Consider the following 22,464-nt stretch of genomic DNA (forward strand, 5'->3'; position numbering starts at 1 on the left):
CTGGATTTAGTTGAGTTCTGTGAGCTTGACCTGTGTGGTTTCTCTGAACTCGATGAAGACCTCTAGCAGGGCCAGGCTCTCTCTCAGTTGGTGGACGTAGTCGGGTGATGATGAAGAGGTGGAGGGTGGCTTGTGCTTTGTTAGGGCCTCTGGGACTTTAGTTTCTTCTTCTGAGTCCTGAGAGTCTGCACGGGTGTCAGGGGTCCTGGAAACCCTTTCACTCTCAACCTCTGCTCTTAAAGGGGCAAAGAGTCTCTCAAAAGAAGTGAGGTTTTCCTCATTAGCGTGGACCATCACCTTTCCTGTACTGGATTAGTAACTAATGGTGAGAACAGGGTTATCTGTGTCTAGATTCTCATCATGACACACTTTCAACCGACACTCTTTCCCAATACCTTCTTTTGAGACATGGCTGTAGTGTCGGCAGACAGCTTCTCTCCATGCCTTTACGTCTGTGGTGTAGAAGATGAGGTCACACATTTTCTTCCTGCCTTCCTCTGTTTTAAAGTCCACATAAAGCTGTTCAGGATTTGCCACCATACCTTGTCTTGTCGTGTTTCTTTTTGGCTGTTTCACTTCTCCACTTAGCAGGGTATTCTATCTGCCTACACTCTAGGCTGAGCTTGGTCTCCATGGCAACACAAGCTAGTACCATCATTTTGACAGTTGAAGCTACCTGTTTTGCTAACAAATAATCAAATAACTGGACTTAAAATGGTGCCCTTTTCAAAAAAATTCTTTTAGTGGGTAAATATCTTCTTCTCCTTGTAGAGATTTAGCTTACTAAAGTTGGTAAGTTTGGTTTTAGTTCAGTTCATTTTGATTCAAACCATCTCATAGTAACTAGTCAGCCTATGACGTCTTCATAACCATAAAAAATTTAGATAGTTCAGGGGCTCATTTTTGCTGTGGATCTCCCTCTGCTGGCCATGAAATATCTCTCTCTATCTCTCTAAATAAACAAAGACTATGTCACCACTGTCTTAACAGCTTGGGAAGACAGATCGCTGTGGAAGTTAGAAGAGAGAAGTGGAGAGGGAAGAGATGGACTGCAGGGAGAACCTCGTCCAGTATCTGACCTGGAGCTTCATAGTTGGTGGTCTGGCTTTTTTCCTGCGGCAGACCAGAATCTGCGGCCGATATGGGCGTTACGTGAACACAGGAGAGCGACTGAGACCCACCTGTCCGGCTAAAGCGGCCTGGTTCCTGCAGGAGCTGCCGGCTTTTCTGCTGCCTGTGATCCTTGTTCTGACCACCGAGTCCCGGACGAGTCTGGGCAAGAAGCTGCTGCTCTGGACCTTCTGCCTGCACTACTTCCAAAGGTCATCTGTGGGGTTCAGTTCCCTATGTAGCTCAATGGGTAGAGCAAGGAAAGTTTCTGAAAATTAGAGTTTAAATACTTATTAATCCCAAAGAGGGTGAGTGGTCAGGGTTAGGGTTACACTACTTTACTTGAGGGGACACAAAAACAGTAACTAAAGGTAATATAATCAAAAAGTAATGATGCATTCTTAGTAACAACTCAGTATGATGCACTACTTTACTTGAAGGGACACAAAAATAGTAACTAATATTGGGGTAATAAGGAAGTAATGATTTGTTATTGTTCACATGCATTTAGTACCTTATTCAGAGCTAATAAGGAACGATACATTAAGTAAGTGGTCATTATGTGGGTTCACAGATATCCAGGAACTAATCATTAGATACTGGTTCATTAACATGATATCTAATAGTCTCTTCTTAAGTAACTTGTCATAGTACTTGCTTCAGAGTTATTCAGGAACTCCCTGTTAACTATTCGTTAACTAACAGTAACTACGCGCGATTTTGTGTACCTTATTGTAAAGTGTTACCGAATTATGTCTTCTGGATTTTTTTGTGATCAGTGAAATTGAATGTTAGCATTTAAATCTGAATTTTTAGAAATTGAATTTACTAGTTTGAAATGATGTTCAGAAAAGTGACAAATGTCTCTTAATTGCTTCACACTTGCTCTCTCAGGACTTTCATCTACGCCTTGCTGACCCGAGGACGGCCCTTCCCTCGCGAGATGGCAGTGTTCGCAGCCATCTTCTGCTCGCTCAGCGGTTTCCTCCAGGGACACTACCTGCTCCACTGTGCCCAGTTTGAAGACACGTGGCTGGCTGACGTTCGTCTGGCTGCTGGTGGGTGAGGCGGTCCAAGTTTTCAGCCTGGTCTCATGAAATTTGGTGAAATGTGCTCTGCTTCCTGCCAATCAGTTTAGTTTAACACTGCAGACTTTGTATTTTAAAAACAAAAATTTGTAAATGTTAAAAAATTGAATTACATGTGGCATGCATTGCATAGTGATTGGGGAAATGTAAATTAGACATAGGTAAGTTCAAGTTTGTTTATTTATACAGCCCTTCATCACAACATGTCTTGAAGGACTGTACAGAGAAGGAACCCAACTAGATCTAACTGATCAACAACCAACTGTAGAACAGAATGATTCTGGACAAATGCCAGGAAAAGCACAAGACACACAAACCCTCCACCCCCTTTCTAGGGAAGTCCAGGGGCATGCAAGCAAAAAAGCATTTTGCAAAATGCTTTTTTAAAGCCATTTTTAGAGAGAATTTTAACTTGATTTTAATTTAAACAATCCCAGCTAATGGCATAATATATAAGTTAAATTGATGAAATTAAAGATCTTATAGCATACCTCTGTATCATATTTGAATGGATTTTAAGAAAAAGTGTTTTTAGTGGGGCTTAGTGGGGAACCATAATCATTTATTTTGGGATTGCCCTAAAATAGTAGAATATTGGCAAAATATACAGAAGGAGATCAATCTATTCTTGACATTTATCTGCCTCTAGATCCCTCATATTTTATATTAGGTATATTTCCAGAGAATCTGGGCGATAAAAACACTGTATATCTACTAAGGACATTATTATTGATAGCAAAGGAAATGTACAAGTACAAAAAAGTGGAGAGAGAAAAGATTAAGTGTTTATACCATGGAGAATATTACAGCCAGACTACAGCTGAAAACAGATATATTTACTGTTACGTGGTCCCCGATTATTAGGGTGCTCCCGAATCTCTGCACCTGAAAAGCATCCCTTGGGGTTTTCCTTTGTTTACTTATTGTACATTTATTTATGTATTTATTTTCAAAGCAGAATCGCAATCTGCAAACGAGGAGCAGCCCTCCGAGGTTGGCCCCATTCCCAAGCAGGAAATTGTAAGCAGTCAAGCGGACAATGTTGCTAGCACCTGCTGCCTGTCTGACTTGGGGACTAAGGATAGCGGCCCTGCACAACCTTGCTTTTTTCATGGCTTGAGTATAGTAAGCAGGTAGATGCCGTATTCTGCTTCCTGTGCAGACAATTCATGTACAGTGTTAGGGATCCAGCTATTACTGTCAGTGGGGTTAGGGACTGGAGAAATGTTAAGAAAAAATTTTTAAAACACAGAATCTTTTCTGTGTAGCAGTTCTATCAAAAGTCCAAACTAAATGGCTCTGTTGCTGCTCAAATAAGCACAGCTCACTAGAAAGCTGTGAAAGAGAATCGGGAATATGCCACCTCAATAGCTGAAATTGTCCTGTTTTTGGGGAAGCAAGTCATTGCTTTTTAGAGGGCACGCTGAGAGTGAAGGCTCAAGCAACCGTGGGAACTTTTTGGAAATGTGTGGCTTCCTTGCCAAGAGAGATGCGTCGTTTTGTATGATGCTTCAGAAACCATGCAATCTAACTAGCCACGATACCCAGAATGACCTCATACAAATACCTTCCGATATGGTGCGAGATCATTAAAGAGATCGAGGGGAATGTTTTTTTTTACTGTTATGGTTGACGAAGCTTGACGTTTCAAGTCAGAGCAAATGACAATGTGCGTATGCTACAGTCACAATATGGAAATACAAGAACATTTCCTTGGATTTGTTGACTGCTCTGAAAGGGCTGATGCAGAAGCAATATACGATAACATTAAACAGTTCCTGAATGAACATGGCATATCCAACCTTCCGGTGGTTGCAGTATTATGACGGGGCTGCTGTCATGGCTGGGAAAGTTAACAGGGTTCAGCAAAGGATGCAGCAAGATCACCCTGCAGCCATCTATATCCACTGCATGGCACATAAGCTCAATCTAGTATTAATTGAAGCTTGCGAAGTCAACTGGGTAGCCTCTGGTTTTTTCTGTCATGGAAAGTCTCTACACCTTCATTGGCCAACCTGGGACTCAACCATGCCTTCCTACAGATGCAGAAACAGCTGGGAGTGAAAGTGGACCTGTCTGCCTTGAGTGACACACGATGGGCCTGTAGATGGCATAACGTGTCAGCTGTGAGAAATCCTGTGAAGCCCATCATGACCACAGTTTTCTGTTCCCCCATATTGCAGATTCACCAAGGCCTCAGGTCTGCTTCACAGTGTGGCAAGACTAGAATTCTGTGTGCATTTGATTGTGTTCTACCATGTCGTATCCCAGGCCCTCCAGAAAACAGACACCACTCTTGCTCAAGCTTCCAGTGTTCTACAGGCCAGCATTCAGGGGCTTGAGATATGAGAAATAAGTGGGAAGATACATGGCAGGAGATACTCACTTTCTGTGCATCCTGTGACATTTCTGTCATAGAAGAGTAGCCCAGACACAAGCGCCCTGTACGGAGGCCAGCCACGTTCACTTCCACACTTGTGGAGAGCTTGCTGGGACAGAGAGAGTATCAAGCCTCCAATTCCAAGAGCCCCAAAAACAGATGGGCTAAACGACTCTTCTACCCCATAATTGATACACTTGTCGGAGCATGTGACAAACGTTTCTCAAAGGAAGCAATGCAGATTGCACTGAGTGTAGATGCTGTCTTAAAGTGTGATGCTGATGGTGCTGCAGGACTGGTTCAGCAGTATTCTTCAACTCTGTCCATCAATGCTGACCTTGCCCACGCTGAAATGGTCTTGGTGAGGATGAATTCAACTAATGGGAAACTCTGGGAAATCTCAAAGCCGCTGCCTTGACAGGATTTTACCCAAACTTCACCAAAGTGCTCAAATTGGCCCTCTCACTGCCAGTGGGGACAGCAACATGTGAAAGATCCTTCTCAGCAATGCACCGGGTCCGGAACTGGATGAGAACAACAATGGGCCAGGAGAGACTTTCTTCTCTCTCACTTCTTTACATGGAGAGGGACATAACTAAGAGGATTAAACCTGAGCAGGTTGTTGATGCATATGATGAAAGGCCCCACGTCGGATGCTGCTCCATTAAGGCAAGGCAAGGCAAGGCAAGTTTATTTATATAGCACATTTCAGCAACAAGGCAATTCAAAGTGCTTTACATAAAACATTAAAAGCATCGAGACAAAATGAAAAGGATAAAATTCAAATAAAAGACCAAGAAAAATAAAGTTAATTAAAGAGATAAGAGAATAAAAACCCAAAAGAAAATAGGCTAAAATAGAATAGGACAGGTGTAAAATAGAAGAATAAAGGTTACAGTGCAGTGTGAGAGTTGAATAGTTATTTGATGTCATAAAAGGCAGCGGCAAACAGAAAAGTCTTCAGCCTTGATTTAAAAGAACTGAGAGTTGCAGCAGACCTGCAGTTTTCTGGGAGTTTGTTCCAGATATGTGGAGCATAAAAATGGAACGCTGCTTCTCCATGTTTAGTTTTGACTCTGGGGACAGAAAGCAGACCTGTCCCAGACGACCTGAGAGGTCTGGATGGTTCATAACGTAGCAGAAGATCAGAAATGTATTTTGGCCCTAAACCATTCAGTGCTTTATAAACCAACAGTAGTATTTTGAAATCAATTCTTTGATAGACAGGAAGCCAGTGTAAAGACCTCAGAACTGGAGTGATGTGATCCACTTTCTTGGTCTTAGTGAGGATTCGAGCAGCAGCGTTCTGAATCAGCTACAGCTGTCTGATCGATTTTTTAGGGAGACCTGTAAAGACACCGTTACAGTAGTCCAGTCTACTGAAGATAAATGCATGGATACGTTTTTCCAAATCCTGCTGAGACATAAGTCCTTTAATCCTTGATATATTCTTAAGGTGATAGTAGGCTGACTTAGTAATTGTCTTAATGTGGCTGTTGAAATTCAAGTCTGAGTCCATGACTACTCCAAGATTTCTGGCTTGGTTTGTGGTTTTTAACATTACCGATTGAAGCTGTGCACTGACTTTTAATCGTTCTTCCTTGGCTCCAAAAACAATTACTTCAGTTTTATCTTTGTTTAATTGAAGAAAATTCTGACACATCCAGTCATTGATTTGTTCAATGCACTTACTCAGCGTTTGTATGGGATTATAGTCCCCTGGTGATATGGTTATGTAAATTTGTGTGTCGTCTGCATAATTATGGTAACATATTTTGTTGTTTTCCATAATCTGAGCCAGTGGAAGCATGTAGATGTTGAATAGAAGAGGCCCCAGAATGGAGCCTTGGGGAACTCTGCATGTAATTTTTGTCCGCTCAGATGTGTAATTACTTATAGACACAAAGTAGTCCCTGTCCTTTAAATAGGATTCAAACCAATTTAGTACTGTGCCGGAAAGTCCCACCCAGTTTTCCAGTCGGTCCAGTAATATGTTGTGGTCGACCGTGTCGAATGCAGCACTGAGATCCAGTAATACTAAGACTGAAATTCTGCCACTGTCTGTGTTTAAGTGGATGTCATTGAAGACCTTAACAAGGGCAGTCTCAGTGCTGTGGTTTTTTAAGAGTGGCTTGATGACTGCAGTTTTCAGGGCCTGTGGAAAGACACCTGAGAGAAGAGACATGTTTACAATTTGTAGAAGGTCTGAGGCCATACAATTTGAAACATTTTTGAAAAAGTCTGTTGGCAGAATATCAAGGCAGCAGGAGGAGGATTTCAGATGTTGTATAATGTCCTCCAGGTTTTTATGGTTGATCGGATAAAATTGTGTCATGGTATTTGAATTGATTTTAAGTGGACACAGGGACAACACATATCCTGTACCTGATATGGAGGCACTGACTGCTTGTCTAATTTTCTGAAATTTGTCAGTGAAGAAGGAGGCAAATTCATTGCAGGCCCTGGTGGATAGAAGTTCAGAGACTACTGACACAGGAGGGTTTGTTAGCCTGTCAACAGTAGCAAACAAGGCGCGTGCGTTATTATTGTTTTGGGTGATGATGTCAGAGAAAAAGGACCGCCTTGCATTTCTCAGTTCCAAATTATAAATGCGAAGTCTCTCTTTATAGATGTCATAATGAACCTGGAGATTTGTTTTTCGCCACCTGCGTTCAGCCTTTCGACACTCTCTTTTTTCTATTCTTACCAGCGTGGTATTTCTCCATGGAGATCTTTTCTTACCAGAGACAACCTTCACCTTAGTGGGTGCAATGGCATCAATAACATTTGTAATTTTAGAATTGAAATTATCTACAAGCTCATTGACTGAGACCCAAGAGAGGGCGGGTGTGGAAGAGAAAGCCTGAATAAATAAATCACTGGTGTTTTCAGTGATATACCGTTTTGCGATTGCCTCTGAACATTTGTGTGCACGGAGATAGTACTCTCAAAGAAAACACAGAAATGATCAGAGAGAGCAACATCAGTCACCACAACCTTAGAAATGTTCAGACCCTTGGAGATAATTAAGTCCAAGGTGTGGCCCTTGTTGTGTGTGGGCTCCGTCACATGCTGAGTCAGTCCATAGTTATCAAGAACACAACACAGTTCTTTAGTCCCTTTGTCCTGGGGGTTGTCAACATGGATGTTAAAATCACCAACAATAACTACACAGTCAAAGTCAATACAGATTATAGACAGCAATTCTGTAAAGTCATCAAAAAAGGTTGCACAGTATTTAGGTGGCCTGTAGATATTTAGGAACATAGCTTGAGAAGAGGAATTCAACTGAAGAGCCACATATTCAAAAGAAGCAAAATTTCCATAAGATATCTGCTTGCATTGGAGGGAATCATTAAACAAAATGGCAACTCCACCTCCTTTCTTATGCACTCTAGCTTCACTCATAAAACTGAAGTTGGGAGGGGTTGACTCGATAAGAACAGCTGCACTGTTATCTTGGTCTAACCAAGTTTCAGTTAAAAACATAAAATCAAGATTGTGCTTGATGATAAAATCATTGATTACAAATGTTTTTCCTGCCAAAGACCTGACGTTTAATAAAGCTAGATTTATTGTGTTAAAAGCATTATCTGCCCAATCTTTTGGGACAGGCTGTGGCTGACAAGGAATGGATGCTAAATTTGCTAAGTTTGCAGAATCGGTTGAGTGCTTCCTGTTTCTTAGCAGATTCACCATTCTTTTTCTATTACCTATCAAGACAGAAATTGAGGAAGCTATTGGCACACAGGGCCCCGGCTTAGCCTGGGAAGAATCACGAGTGCCATTATCCTTGCAGCCTGGACCCAGCAGATATCAGTTAGAGCTTGTTGCATTTTGTACACAAACAACTGGACGTGCTGTGCTTTTATCAGGCTGGGGAGATAGACGATGACTCCGATGCCGTCGTGGAGGGGGGGGGGAGGAGGTGGGCGCCGTAACTGTGACGATTGTGTCAGAACTGGCTGAGGACTTGAAGGCAGTAGTGGAGGTGGACGCCGAGGGGGGTTTAGGGGAGAGAAAATGGGAGTAGGGCGGGGGGTAAGTTTGGTCCCAGCAGTGACCAGCTCTTTCATCTGATCAGTGAACTCCAAGACGGGGGAGGAGGGAGAAAGGGTGACTGGAGAGGAGGGTGACCTGGATGGGGCCTGGGGGGGTGAAGGAGGTGAATCCTCACAGGCGGTTGCGGGTGAGGGGGGTAGAGACTCTTCCTCTCTGCTCTGATGTCTCTCATGATTAAAGATCTTGTCAGGCGGGGGCCGAGGCGGCTCTCCTTCACGGTTTCTGCTGCACTGTGTTATCTCTTCCTCCTGTTTTGATTCCTCTTGTCTCTTGTCCTTGGCAGAGGGAACAGATGGGTGACGCAGGAAGTAAAATAGGTTAGAGGTGAACAATTTTACTCCTGACTTGTTAAGGCAAAGTCCATCTGACTTAAAAAGGTGTCTGCGGTCCCAGAAAAAGTTGAAATTGTCAATAAAATGCACTGAATGGACGGTACATGCAGTCGAAAGCCATGTGTTCAGTGCCAACAACACATGGTAGGAAGACATTAGGCTATTTTATGTTTGTGTTTTTAAATCACTGCTGTGTCTGATCTATAGCAGATGGATGTGTTTCTAAACATTGCACAAAAAGTTCGGAACTTTGTGTTTGGTAGATTATTTCTCTGTTGTAACAATGCTTCTTGGCAATACATTTTATACCGTTGGAAAGCCTGTTTATTTTCCTTTTAAATGGTGCCTCATTTGTAAGGAACATGCATTTGTGGGATGAGCAGCACAGCTGAGTATGTGGGTTGCGCTCATGTAAAATTTGACAAATCTTCTCTGCCAATGCCAAACAGCTTATTCTGCTGTTGCTATTGACTCTTCTTTGGTGTTGTTTGGTGGATTGGATGATTTAAGTCTATCAGTAACAAGGAAGAAACAAGACATATTGGCAATTTTACAATTTATTCATTTAACAAACAGTCAGGAGCCTCAGTAGCGTGTGGAAGAACCATACACAGCCACAACAGCCTGGCACCTCCTCCTCATGCTGGTCACCAGCCTGGTCACACACTGCTGTGGGATGGCATTCCACTCCTCAACCAGGATTTGTCGCAAGTCAGCCGACGTGGTTGTGTCGGTCACTCTAGCACGAACAGCATGCCCAAGCTGATCCCATAAGTGTTCAGTTGGGTTGAGGTCAGGACTGTTGGCAGGCCATTCCATTCTCTCTACTCCCAAATTCTGGAGGTAGTCTCTGATAAACCCCGCTCTGTGGGGGCGAGCGTTGTCATCTTGGAGGATGGAGTTCGGTCCCAGACTGTGGAGATATAGGATTGCTACTGGTTGCAGAATCTCATCTCGATATCTCTCTGCATTGAGATCGCCTCCAATGATGACGAGCCTCGTTTTTCCAGTGATGGAGATGCCGCCCCACACCATCACACTGCCTCCACCAAAAGGTGTTACTCTATCGGTGCAGCAATCAGCATAGCATTCTCCCCGTCTTCTCCACACTTTGACCCTACGATCCAACTTCCGTAGGCAGAATCTGGACTCATCGCTGAACATAACGTTCCTCCACATGTTCAGGTTCCAGTGCAGGTGCCAATCAGGTACCTGATTGTCAGTACCTGGGGGTACCGGAAGCTCAAAACAAGAGTCAATAGCAACAGCAGAATAAGCTGTTTGGCATTGGCAGAGAAGATTTGGCAAATTTTTCATGAGCGCAACCCACATACTCAGCTGTGCTGCTCATCCCACAAATGCATGTTCCTTACAAATGAGGTACCATTTAAAAGGGAAATAAACAGGCTTTCCAACGGTATAAAATGTATTGCCAAGAAGCATTGTTACAACAGAGAAATAATCTACCAAACACAAAGTTCCGAACTTTTTGTTCGATGTTTATTATACTGTTTTGACTATAAATTGGTATAGGCCTAAACAACTGAATGTGTTATTGGGCATTCTTTAGCTCTCCGGGGTTTTTCTTGAGCTGATTTGTTTTTTGTTATTTCTTCTTTGTAATTATATATCAGGGAAAGACGAAGAGCGCGCAGTCCGGTAGCAGAAAGGGAGAGAGCGAGCAAGAGAGAGAGACAGAAGCGGAGCGGGAGGGGGAGAGAGAGGATTGAAGCAGCACACGTTGCCTACTCCAGCCCACTAACACCTGAACTTAATATCAGCAATAAACATGTTTTCCAAAATTCATACATGCATGGGTTCTAGTTCTAGAAAGTTCTAGTTAGATACACAATGAAATGTAGTCAATTTGATTTTTGCTCGCTGTATTTTAATAGCGGCATGCATATAGACTAGCCTACAATAATATGTGTTTTTTTAAGCCTACTGCTAAATACTCATCATACTCTAGTCTAATTGTTGAAGTTGAAAAGGTTATGATAAAGAAATACATGCCTTCACTCAGCATGCCCAGGCCATGACCAGACCAGGTGTTAATAGTTAAACTCAAGAATTGGAAAATAAAACATTGGAGAACCGTAGCGTAGCGTGTCAAAATCTTAAGCACTTATTACTCTGTAATTATTTTAATTTTCCATTCACTGTGAATTATAGCTTAATGTGTTGGTAAAATAAAAGAGGCTATAAAAAGTCTGAGTTTGAGAGGCTTTATTTCACAGTAACAGCCACAACTTACGCCGGGTTCAGACCGCAAGTGTAAGCGCCGCGAAGCGCCGCCAGTTTCCTTTCGGCGCCCATGTTAACCGATTTGACCGTTCAGACCGGGCGCGCCGCACCGCGCCGCGCCTCGGCGCGGAGCTCCGCGGCCGGCTCGCGATCTGGAGCGCCAGTTTCGGCGTCTGGTCTATTTTCTCCGCGAGCTGCGGCGCGCATTTCACAGGAAAACACCATAGAAAACACTATAGATGGTCATATCTCCATTATATCACCACAGAATCACAAATATATTAAATGATCAACTTACCAGGGTCTTCACTGTTGTTGTTGATGAATCCATCTGCACTGATGCAAGTTTTAAATGCAACACATTGTAGGATGATGATCTATCTGGTTTTGAATTATCACTTGTCTTTTGAAAATTGCGACTGTTATTGAGTTACCACAAAAGCAAACAAGGATACATGTTTAGGTTTGTTTATTTATAGGCTGCTTAATTTATTTAGACCTATATGTCATTATGTAAAGAGACAGAGATAGAGAGAGGGGGAGAGAGAGATATCTAGGTCCCCTAGGCTTTCCTAATTATTGCCTGATCATAAGTCACGACTCTTGCTGAGAAAACAAACAAATAAACGTGACAGCTTTGATATGAGGGAGGTTGTGAAGAAAGGGAGAAATTAAGAAGATGGAAAATATAAAGTTCATCCCTGATGTGGAAAAGTACAGTGAGCTGTCAGCAGTGTTTCTACAAGGACAGCAGTGAACAGATGAAGCTTTGGTGGCTGTTGGAACACAATGTCAGCAGCTACAGCCTGTTTCCACGGGGTTTTCTCCTCCTGTAGAGCAGAATCGCTTGGTGACCGGCGCGGAGAAATGCGCGTCTGGTGTGAACAGCCAGGCTCCTGCTCGCGCGTGAATTGACGCTTCGGGGCGCTTCGCGGCGCTTACGCTTGCGGTCTGAACCCGGCGTTAGGCGCACACTCATAACACACTTTACAGTCATCCTACTACAAATATCTCTGACTGGTAAAGGCAAATTGACCTCAGGATAGATGTCTGAGTTGAGCATTACTTATGTATGAATAATGAATGGAATTATTCTAGTACGCTATCTCAATTTGGCCATACCAGTGATAATTGTAATGTCGGCCTAATAGGAAATTTGATTGTAATTTTGAACTTAATGCTTACAGTCGAATAAGGCTCATTGAGTCAAATTTTATATTTCATATTTTGTATTTCATGGCAATATGTATATGTCTTATTCCATAGTGACAGTCTAGCTGTTCAGGTGGTTTGCCTAATTTTGTCCTATGAAAATCCTGGGAATTTCCCATGGGTAATACCCTAGCGCTGCCTATGCCTGACCACAGAAGCCCTTGTCAAATCATTGAAGGCTTATAAGCACAAGAAATTAAACAATTTCTACATGGCGTCACATTGAGTGATTATTTGAGAAATAAAATGATTCCTCGTGGGTTGAGAATTCAGTGTGCATCTACATTAGGCAAGAACAATGATAATTTTTGTAGTGTGAAATATTGAAAAAATATTGTTTTGATCTCATGGCCTTAATTATTCAGGAGGGAACTGAACAACTGGAACGCATCATGGATGCTCTAACTTCCACCACAGCAGATAAAGAATTTTTTGATGAATACAAACACAAGGCAGAGGAAGACAAGCAGTCAGACAAGAAAAGAAAGTTCAAAAGGGACGAAGAAGACTACAAACAGGAGGTCTGGATACAGACGGTCCATGGACACAGGTACAAAGCCAGCACACCAGAAATCAAGTCAAGAGCATTACTGGAGTTCCAACTCCTCACTCGACTCTGACGCCAGTTCAGTCAAACCGCCTTTTTATTAGGACGAGTCTGACCCGAAGGCAGACTCGGTCATCAATCTATCTAACAGGTCAGTCAAAGGTGTAGAAATATAAGGTATAAATATAAGCAAAGGTTTAGGATTTGTGCCTACAACTGTGACAACTATCAAACTCACATAGATTTTCAGAAGTTTTTCAGATCTCTTAAACCCAGAGTTTTGAAGAAATCTGAATGTTAGTGTAATCACCAGTGCTAAAGCTACATGAGCTATCCAAGAATCAGAACCATCAGTAGCTCAATAAAATAAGATATCACTTTATTAATCCCCGTGGGGAAATTCGGGAGCAACAGAAATTCAAAAGGCATGTCCTTTTGAAGACTGCCCATTGTTCTGACGGCCCATTATTCTGAAACCCCAATAGTCCCGAAAAATGTCCACCCATTGGCCCGAAAGCCCATTTGTCCAACAGCCTGTTATCCCGGAGGTGGTTGGGTTGAAGCATGGGGTCACTGAGGTCAGGGTTAGAGCAAGCTTACGGTCAAGGCTGTCAGAAGCCACGGTTGTGGATGGAGCCAGGCATGGAGTTTTCGGACTATTGGGGTTTCGGAATAATGGGCTGTCGGAACAATGGCATGGCACCATCCTTTTTGGCCTAAATCAAGGTTCTAACCTCTCAAAGGAAGAAACGCATCATTAGACACGTATTGTCGATCAGTTGAAAAAGATGTGGATATGATTATTATTAAAGAAAAGGGAATATTGTGTCTACAACATGTCTACAGCAGAACGGGAGGTGCTTGTCAAGTTAGGTAATGACACCTCTATTATTATTCATGCTACCAACAAAGGTGGACCATCCAGTCGGAGGGATCGTATTACACCCATATTGGCCTCCCTCCACTGGTTATCTATTAAATTCAGGATTTATTTCAAAGTCCTGTTGATTACATACAAAGCATTGAATGCTCAGGAACTTCTGAACTTTTGTCCCCCCACCTACCTGGTCGGTCTAACCCTGCTCATGATTCCTCGGTCCAGACTGGCGATGAAGGGTGATTTGTGTTTTTGTGGTTGTCGCTCCTAGGCTTTGGAACAGTCTTCCTCTTCACATTAGATCTGGCAATACTGTGGAGAGTTTTCTAACTAATCCTAAAGGACGGCCGATAGTTTTATGTATTGGATCTTCAACAGAGGATATACTGTATCCCCGTTCATAGATTTACAGTCCTACACAAGGGACTCCAGTGACGACATCAACAAACTCAGACATACTGGATCTGTGACACAGACTTGCTTGTAACACTAGTGATGTATTACGCAATTTTAATCAGGAAGACTACTTATCATTCATTCATTCATGCTTTCTCTTTACCCAATCAGAGTTGGTGAACACTTTCCCTCTTTTTCCAGAGAACCAATCAGAGTTAGCCGTTACTTCCCTCTCTTTTTCAAAGAGCCAATCGTCTAAGTGACAGGAGTATATATACCTACTATGCTACTGCCCTTCTCTCAGATCTATGCCGTATGCTGCTGTCATTCCAGTCGCTGTGCTTACCTTCGTCCCTCCACCACCCCATCACCACCAATGTCCAGGCTCCAGAGGAACTCCCAAGGGAGACATCCTAATTCCTACATCTATCCCGGATGTACTCCTAACTTTACGAATGGGAGGAGTTCCTCCATGGAGCTTATGCCAAAGTTTACATCTTGTTTCATGTCATGAATAAACTTTCTCATTCGAGCATTCATCCTAGACTCTCCTGATTGAAGATGTGTAAAGCTTACATACTAGTTTCCCCCACCAAGGAGCTTTGGGAGCCGTTTTTGTGGAACAAAGATCTACTGGAAGTAGAACAAGCACATAATGCATTAAGGATTTAACATCTCTGGTCTTAGAGGATAATTACTTTCTATTTAAGGGCCAATTTTAACTACAGAAAAGTGCTATGGGCAGCAAAATGGCCCCACAGCTTGCCAACACCTTTATGGGCAAACTAGAGAATAAATCCATATTGAGTCAGAAAAAATCATATTTTTCCCAAACACAACTATACACAAGGTTCATAGGTGATTTGTTTATTTTGTTTTCAGCAACTACACAAGACTTGAACAAATTCTATGAGTAGGTTTTGGGACTAAAGTCAAACGATTTATTTACAAGGTAAATTATTTTTGTCATACAGGCAATATAATGAATTACTGCATTTTACACCAATTTCTGTTTCTGTACTTTACCTGTGTAGGACAGAGCAGGCCCTCACCAGTTTATAAATCAGAACCGTTAATTTTAAGGAAAACTGTATAATTATCCCTGTTTATTTGTTCAGGTTTACTTCTGTTCGTCGTTGGTATGGCCATCAACATCCACAGCGACCACATCCTTCGCAGTTTGAGAAGACCTGGAGAGATCGTCTACAGGATTCCCCACGGTACAACAAGACTAATAGATGCTGATGTGTCAGCAAGAAGGATAAAATGATCCACGCTAACCCTAACACACACACTTCAGTTTAGGAATAGTTGATCAAGCCCTGAAGAGGTAGAACCCCTATTGCTATTTACTGGTACTTTATCACTATTAGGTTTCCACTGTGAAGCATGGAAACCTATTATTAAAAGTATTATTATTTCTGCTGTATTTTGCCCAATAACTAGGCTCAGATTTGTAACTTTTTCTTAATGTTAGGCCCCTCGCTGTTTAGCTCCAAAGAGTGGAACAGGTGTGCCCATATGGGCCGCTACAGTAAGTCAAACCCTCATACCTGTCCCCCTATTTGACAGATTAACATGGCATTTGGCACATATGTGTATCTGTTCATCGTTAACCACTTTGCCAATAGGACCCTTAAAGTGGAGATGAAGCATTTGATAACATGACTTTGATAACATGACATTAGGCTGCTACAGTTAGGTTAGCAGCGACGTGATATGCTTTGTGGTGCGGCAAGTTGATGAGACAGTAGTAGAGCACAGACGTTATGTGGAGAATTGGTTTTGTGTGGTTTGGTGTCTTGGTATGCTCTAAGCACCTTCCTGTGGCGGCTGAATGTAGGTGCTCTTCTAAGCTCACCTGTTGTTTATTGAGCATCCAGTGTCTCAGCAGGACGTCCCCCAGAGACAATCTCTCTCTCTCTCTCTCTCTCTCTCTCAACATTTGAAAGGTTGGGTTGGTTGTGATACAGCGATCCCGTATCAGATAATCCAAACTGACCTCTTGGCAGCACATACTTTCAACATAGGTTGGCATCAGGCTACAAGCCCTGTACTGGCACCACCTATTATTTCCAATGCCCCAACTTTCAAGTTCAGGCATCCTGTCGCCTCAGTCTCCTCCTCCGTACAACTGGTCTGATCACTGTAATTGTTCTAACAGGCCCACAGCATACGCTATTAGGTTTCTGACTTAGTTTGTGGGTCTTTTGATTCATCAGAACTTTCAAAATCCTTAGTACCAACACTGTAGTCTGTACTCCAGTACTGTACTCAGGCTTCCTAGTTAACAACCATCCTTGTGACGTAAGTGTTGCACTCTTGAAACAAACTTGACAAGACTTTGTTTTCTCTTTTGGCATCTTCATTCTCCCTGGTGCTATTGTTTTTTTTGTCTTTCTTTCATGAAGCAACCGGACATAGACGTTCAAGGCAAGTATACAACAGAAAAACTTCCCAGAGACTGCACTCTCGCGTAGTGAGGCGATTACACAATATCACTTTCCTCGTCTCTTAAAGTAACAGTGCACTTTTCTCTACAGATCAGAGTTAAATAAAATACCAAAATAATGCATAATAATGAAATATAATAATTACTTCTATTCTTGTGGTCTGTTATTTCTTTCATACTGGTATTTACAATGTGCATAGAAATTCTAGCCTGCAACATAAGCGTTGACGAAAAGCGGTGCGCTAGGCTACAAATACAGCGCAAGGCATTTTTAAAAAGGGATTCCCAACAACAGCTTACTTTTACAATGTTGTTTTTATACATGGTACATCTTAGTAATACACAAAGCTCTATGCAGATGTCTATTTTGTTGTTTCATTTCCACTTTAAGCTCTATTATAAACTATACATTTTTTCCACTATTTTGGATTTTTGGAAAAACATTTAAAATCTTGTTATGAACTGCAGGTCAGAATGACACAAAATTTGGGTAAACCTTTACTTAGTTTGTGGAAAGGTAAGGGATTTGTCAAGTTATGAACCTATCTTTTTTTTTTTAATTTGCACAAAAATTTAAACTGACTGCAAAATCATGACAAAGTAATCAATCCACTTGAAATTCTACAGGTTGGTCAGAAACACCATTTTAAAGAGATCTACCAAGGTAAATGTTGATATTTGAGATTTGAACTAAATACAGTAATTGTGTTAACTGCTGGTTTGTTAGACACAGTCTAGACAGTATAATACTATGTTCTTTAAATAAAGTTAATTCCACGTTGGCAGGTTAGATTGAAACATACATACACATAATGAGTACAGACAATAGCGTTAGTTGAGTCTACAAATCTTATTTGTCACATCTAGTTGTCATCAGGGTAGGAATTTCACGGCGGCAATGACAGCCATGCCCGTACGCCCCTACGGCCACCATGGCATTTGTGCCCTGCTACTGTCAAAATCTCGAGGTTGCTTTAAAAGCGTCAGTGGTCTCTTAGAACTGCAGCGGTCCTCGTAGCTTGGATTGGATGTGCGCATGCGCGCACCAGCATCACATCGCATCAAAGTAACCCTAACCGTAACCCTACATTAAATTCATTTTGGAATATCAAGAAAACGGGAGCGCAACTGAGAAGGACTATATGCAGGTAAGCAAGCTAGCTAGTTATCGATAGATAGATAGATAGCTGACTTATTTAGTGCTTAACTTAATCAAACCTCTCTGTTTTTAATACCACTTAATGTTAATACTTAATACATTAGTAACTTACTTCGATACAGCCACCAGATGGCGACGATAGAGACCACCATAGAGCTCCAGTCTATCTGGATTGAAATGGCTGGTGAAATGAGTCAGAAACAGTCTCAAACTTACGGTAGAAACGTGAGTAACTAAAATCTGCCGTTTTTGGCGAAAATAACATAAGCCTTGGTTAAAAATATTTTGGCAAGAACATAGATTTTTGTCAGTGTGACTGTAAAATGTGAAGTTTGACTGCTACGTTTCCCCGGAAATGGCGGATATTGTATCATTCCAATCGTGGCGCGTTTAGGGTCGTTGGAAAGCTTGGAATTTCTAGTTTCCAGCGATACCAAGCATGTTATTGTAGACTGACGAGAAAATTATCCTGGATCTTTTGAGCACAACTTGCTCTTATATTTAAGAAGTTTGTATTTGTATGACTTTATTGTTAAAATACTTCGTAATAAGACATAGTTTGGACAACATACAATTGGTTTACGGATTCTGAAAGCTGAAGACCCAATGTTTTCAAAACAGTATAACATTCATATCTCCTATTAATAGGCTCCAAATCCTCTTATTTCACTCAATGGCCTTTGTGCCCTGGCATGTGGCCTTTGTGTCCTAAAAAAATTTGTGACACAAAGGCCAAATGGCCTGGCCCCTAAAATGATGAAATTCCAAGTCTGGTTGTCATCAATAGTTAATTGCAATTGCTGAGAAGGTAAGGCAAAGCGAAGGAAGACTAACCCTAACCCTAGCCAAAGGTAAAATGAGGTGACTAATGCAAGTGTTCAGTTGATAAATTCGTAAATAAAAATGTATTTACTCTAATGCCTTGCTCACAACAATTATCAAAAGTTGTGAGATAATTGTAGTTTGCAGTAGAGTAAGTTCATTCCATTAAACACATTGTTTCTCCAAACTACCTACTGCTAAGCTAATACAGCACATGTGAACCTAATGTGCATGCATCCGTTTTGTGTGGAAATGGTGGAAAGTGTTTAGAAGAAGTGGACACAGATTCACAGCTTAAAAGGACGTGTGATAGTCATGACATATTGTATCACCATAGGATGAGGCCAGATTGGAGATGATGGACAAGTAGGAGTCTAATTCTACACATGCTGACATCTTCGCCGCCTTCTTTACTGATAAGGTTTCTACCATCAGTAATCAGTTCTCTGAGCCTGACCAGCTCAGTCTGCCACCGCCAGCTAACAGGGCCTCACTCCTGTCATTTTCCATCTCACCGAGGAGCAAGTCTCCAAACTTCTGCTTGACTCTCGTCCCACAACCTGTCCGTTGGACCCCATACCCTCCAACCTCCTGCAGGCCATTTCGCCCACACTTATCCCTGCAGTCACACACATCATCAACTCCTCACTTACAACGGGTGTGTTCCCCACTGCTTTTAAGCAAGCCCGGGTTACCCCGCTGCTAAAAAAACCTACACTCAACCCATCTCAGGTTGAAAGTTACAGGCTGGTTTCACTCCTCACCTTCCTTTCCAAGATACTTGAGCACACAGTCTTTAATCAAGCCTCTGAATTCCTTTCTGAGAACAACCTGTATGATCCTAACCAGTCTGGCTTCAAATGCCGACACTCTACCAGACTGCACTCTCGTCTGTAGTGGAAACACTGCGATCAGCTAGAGCTGCCGGTCAGTCCTCTGTTCTAATGTAGCTCGACCTATCGGCCGCCTTTGACCCGGTTAACCACCAAATCCTCCTCTCCACACTCGCTGAGCTCGGCTTCTCAGGATCTGCTCTCCACTGGTTTGAGTCCAACTGCTCAGGGAGATCCTTCAGAGGGTCTTGGAGAGGGGAAGTGTCTAAATCGTACTGCTTGTCCACAGGGGAACCTCAAGGATCAGTGTTTGGACCCCTTCTCTTTTCAATATACACCACCTCACTTGGTGCAGTCATCCGCTCACATAGCTTCTCATACCATTCATATGCTGACGACACCCAGCTCTTCCTATCGTTCCCGCCAGACGACCCCACAGTCTCTGCACGGATATCGGCCTGCCTCGCCGATATCTCGGCATGGATGAAGGAATGCCACCTTCAGCTTAACCTGTCAAAGACTGAGCTCCTTGTCATCCCAGCCAGTCCCTCTGTACAACAACAGATCAGTATCCAGCTCGAATCAGCTCAGCTCATTCCCACAAAGTCTGCCAGAAACTTGGGTGTCATGCCTGATGACCAACTAACCTTCAAGGAGCATGTGGCTTCTGTTGCTCGGTCATGTGGATTTGCCCTGTACAACATCAGGAAGATCAGACCCTACCTGTCTGAACATGCAGCACAACTCCTGGTACAGGCTCTTGTAATATCAGCCTTGACTACTGCAACTCCTTACTGGCAGGGCTCCCGGCATGTACACTCAAACCTCTGCAGATGATCCAGAATGCGGCGGAGCATCCAGTCTTCACCCGGCCCAAAAGAGCATGTCACTCCGCTGTTCATCTCCCTCCACTGGCTCCCAGTCGCCGCCTGCATCAAGTTCAAGTCCTTGATGCTCGCCTACAAAGCGGCGACCGAAACGGCTCCGACCGACCTGAACTCCCTCATTCAGGTCTACGCTCCCTCCGCCCACTACGCTCTGCCAAGGAGCGGAGCCTGGTGCTGCCACCACAACAAGGCCCTAAGTCTCTATCCAGACTCTTCTTCTGTGGTTCCTTGGTGGTGGAACAAGCTACCAAACTCCATTCGGTCCACAGAGTCCTTCCCAATCTTTAAGAAAAGGCTAAAGACCCAGCTCTTTAGTGAACACCTTCTCACCTGATGGACTCTGATATACAAAAAAAAAATAAATAAATAAAATAAAATCTTTATCGGCTTCTCTGCTCTCTAACCCTATGCACTGCCTCTTGGCACCTATGTCCCATCGGACCAGTACTTAGTTTTATTGCACTTACTCTTGTTCTCTCTAGATCTAGACTAGATCCTTGCTTGTGTTGTATTAAAATCTTATGTGTACGTCGCTTTGGATAAAGGCATCTGCCAAATGGGAAATTGTAAATTGTATGCCTCTGGAAACACTTAGCACACAAGGTGTCTCTAAAAACACCAAAAGGTACATTAAACTCAGTTGAATTTTCCTCAGCTGAAGTGCAGCTTCAACTTTTTTAATTTGTTTCATTTGACATTTGTATTTTTCACAGGAGGAATGTTTGAGTTTGTGTCAGGTGCAAACTTCTTCGGGGAGATCCTGGAGTGGTGTGGTTATGCTGTAGCTACATGGTCTTTACCCACATTCTCTTTTGCCTTCTACACGATCTGCTCCATTGGGCCGAGGGCTTACCACCACCACAGGTAGCCGAGTCTACCTTGATTAATTGCTCTCCTCTACCTAGGCTGAGTGATCAATTAGACAATAGTAATGATTTTGGAGTGAATTTTATTTTCTGCATCAGAGGTATTTAATCTTATGTTCCAAATCCACATTTCTCTTATACTTTTATTATTTTGCATATCCTGCACACATGCTGAGATTAATTTATTTTATACTTTATATTCATCTATTTTTTATTAGTTGTTAAAGTGTTTTAATTGTTGGTTGTGTCATGTTTAATTTCCCCTACTGATCTGTTTTTATTAATATTCTATTTTTCTTTACTGTATGCTATTTGTGCATGCAATGACTCAGATTCCCTATTGGAATCATTACAGTTTCATGTTATCTTTTCTTATATATTTTGTTGATATACCATTTTCCATTTTCATTCCAGTTTTGTTGTCGTTTAGTTTCTGTAATCCAATGCAGATGTGTCCTCATAATCTTCATGTTTTGTTTGTGTCTTTGTTTTGAGGTTTGATGTTTTGTGTGCCTTTTTTTTTATAATTTCACCTGCACCATTTCTATTACTTTTTCTTACTTTTCTTTCTTACTTATTACGTTTTCTCTTATACACAAATAATTAAACTTGAAACTTCAGTTATAAATGTTCATGTGGACTTTTTCTCATTTTCAGGGACTATCAACTCAACTTTGAGGGTTATCCCCGGTCCAGGAAAGCTCTTATTCCTTTTATACTGTGAGGATGGAGGGCTGTCCACTGGTATCGGCAGCCAAGCAGCAGCAGTAAACTGATGACATACTCAAGAAGTGAATGTTGTAGTGTATGTAGATGTACAATCACACCAAACATTATGAAACATTAAAGGTCCCATATTCTGCACATTCCAGTGTTTTATTTTATGTATTGAGGTCCATTAAAAGCTGTTTGTGTGGTGTCATGTACCAACAAGCACAGATCCTGTACAGACCCACGATGCATGTGTTCAGTTCAATTCAATTCAGTAAAATGCACTGAAGCACTGCTACAGTTATTGGTTAAATAATTCCACTAATGTTAGTTAAAATTAATTAGTTAAATACCACAAGGTGGGCTATACGTTACCTACCGTTAATATTTGTAAACGTTTACTGTTTACAAATCCTGTTAGTAACACAGGCGAATTCAGCATATGGTGGAATGTTAAGTGTTGTTTAGATAGCACATCCAACTAAT

General features: G+C 42.1%; 1 protein-coding gene across 1 annotated transcript; it reads left to right on the plus strand.

Moving 5' to 3' along the window:
• Positions 1-1,035: 1,035 nt before the first annotated feature.
• LOC139662752 (3-oxo-5-alpha-steroid 4-dehydrogenase 2-like) lies at positions 1,036-21,991 on the plus strand. Its single transcript, XM_071541457.1, has 5 exons — positions 1,036-1,322; positions 2,005-2,168; positions 15,367-15,468; positions 21,115-21,265; positions 21,925-21,991. The coding sequence occupies exons 1-5, from the start codon at positions 1,045-1,047 to the stop codon at positions 21,989-21,991; spliced, it is 762 nt and encodes a 253-aa protein (XP_071397558.1). The 5' UTR covers positions 1,036-1,044.
• Positions 21,992-22,464: the final 473 nt, after the last annotated feature.

Source organism: Centroberyx affinis, unplaced genomic scaffold, assembly GCF_046629955.1.
Source record: "Centroberyx affinis isolate AG114_WGS23_722 - 3 ecotype Tasmania unplaced genomic scaffold, CSIRO-AGI_Caff_v1 ptg003882l_1, whole genome shotgun sequence".
Classification (NCBI taxonomy): Eukaryota; Metazoa; Chordata; class Actinopteri; order Beryciformes; family Berycidae; genus Centroberyx; species Centroberyx affinis.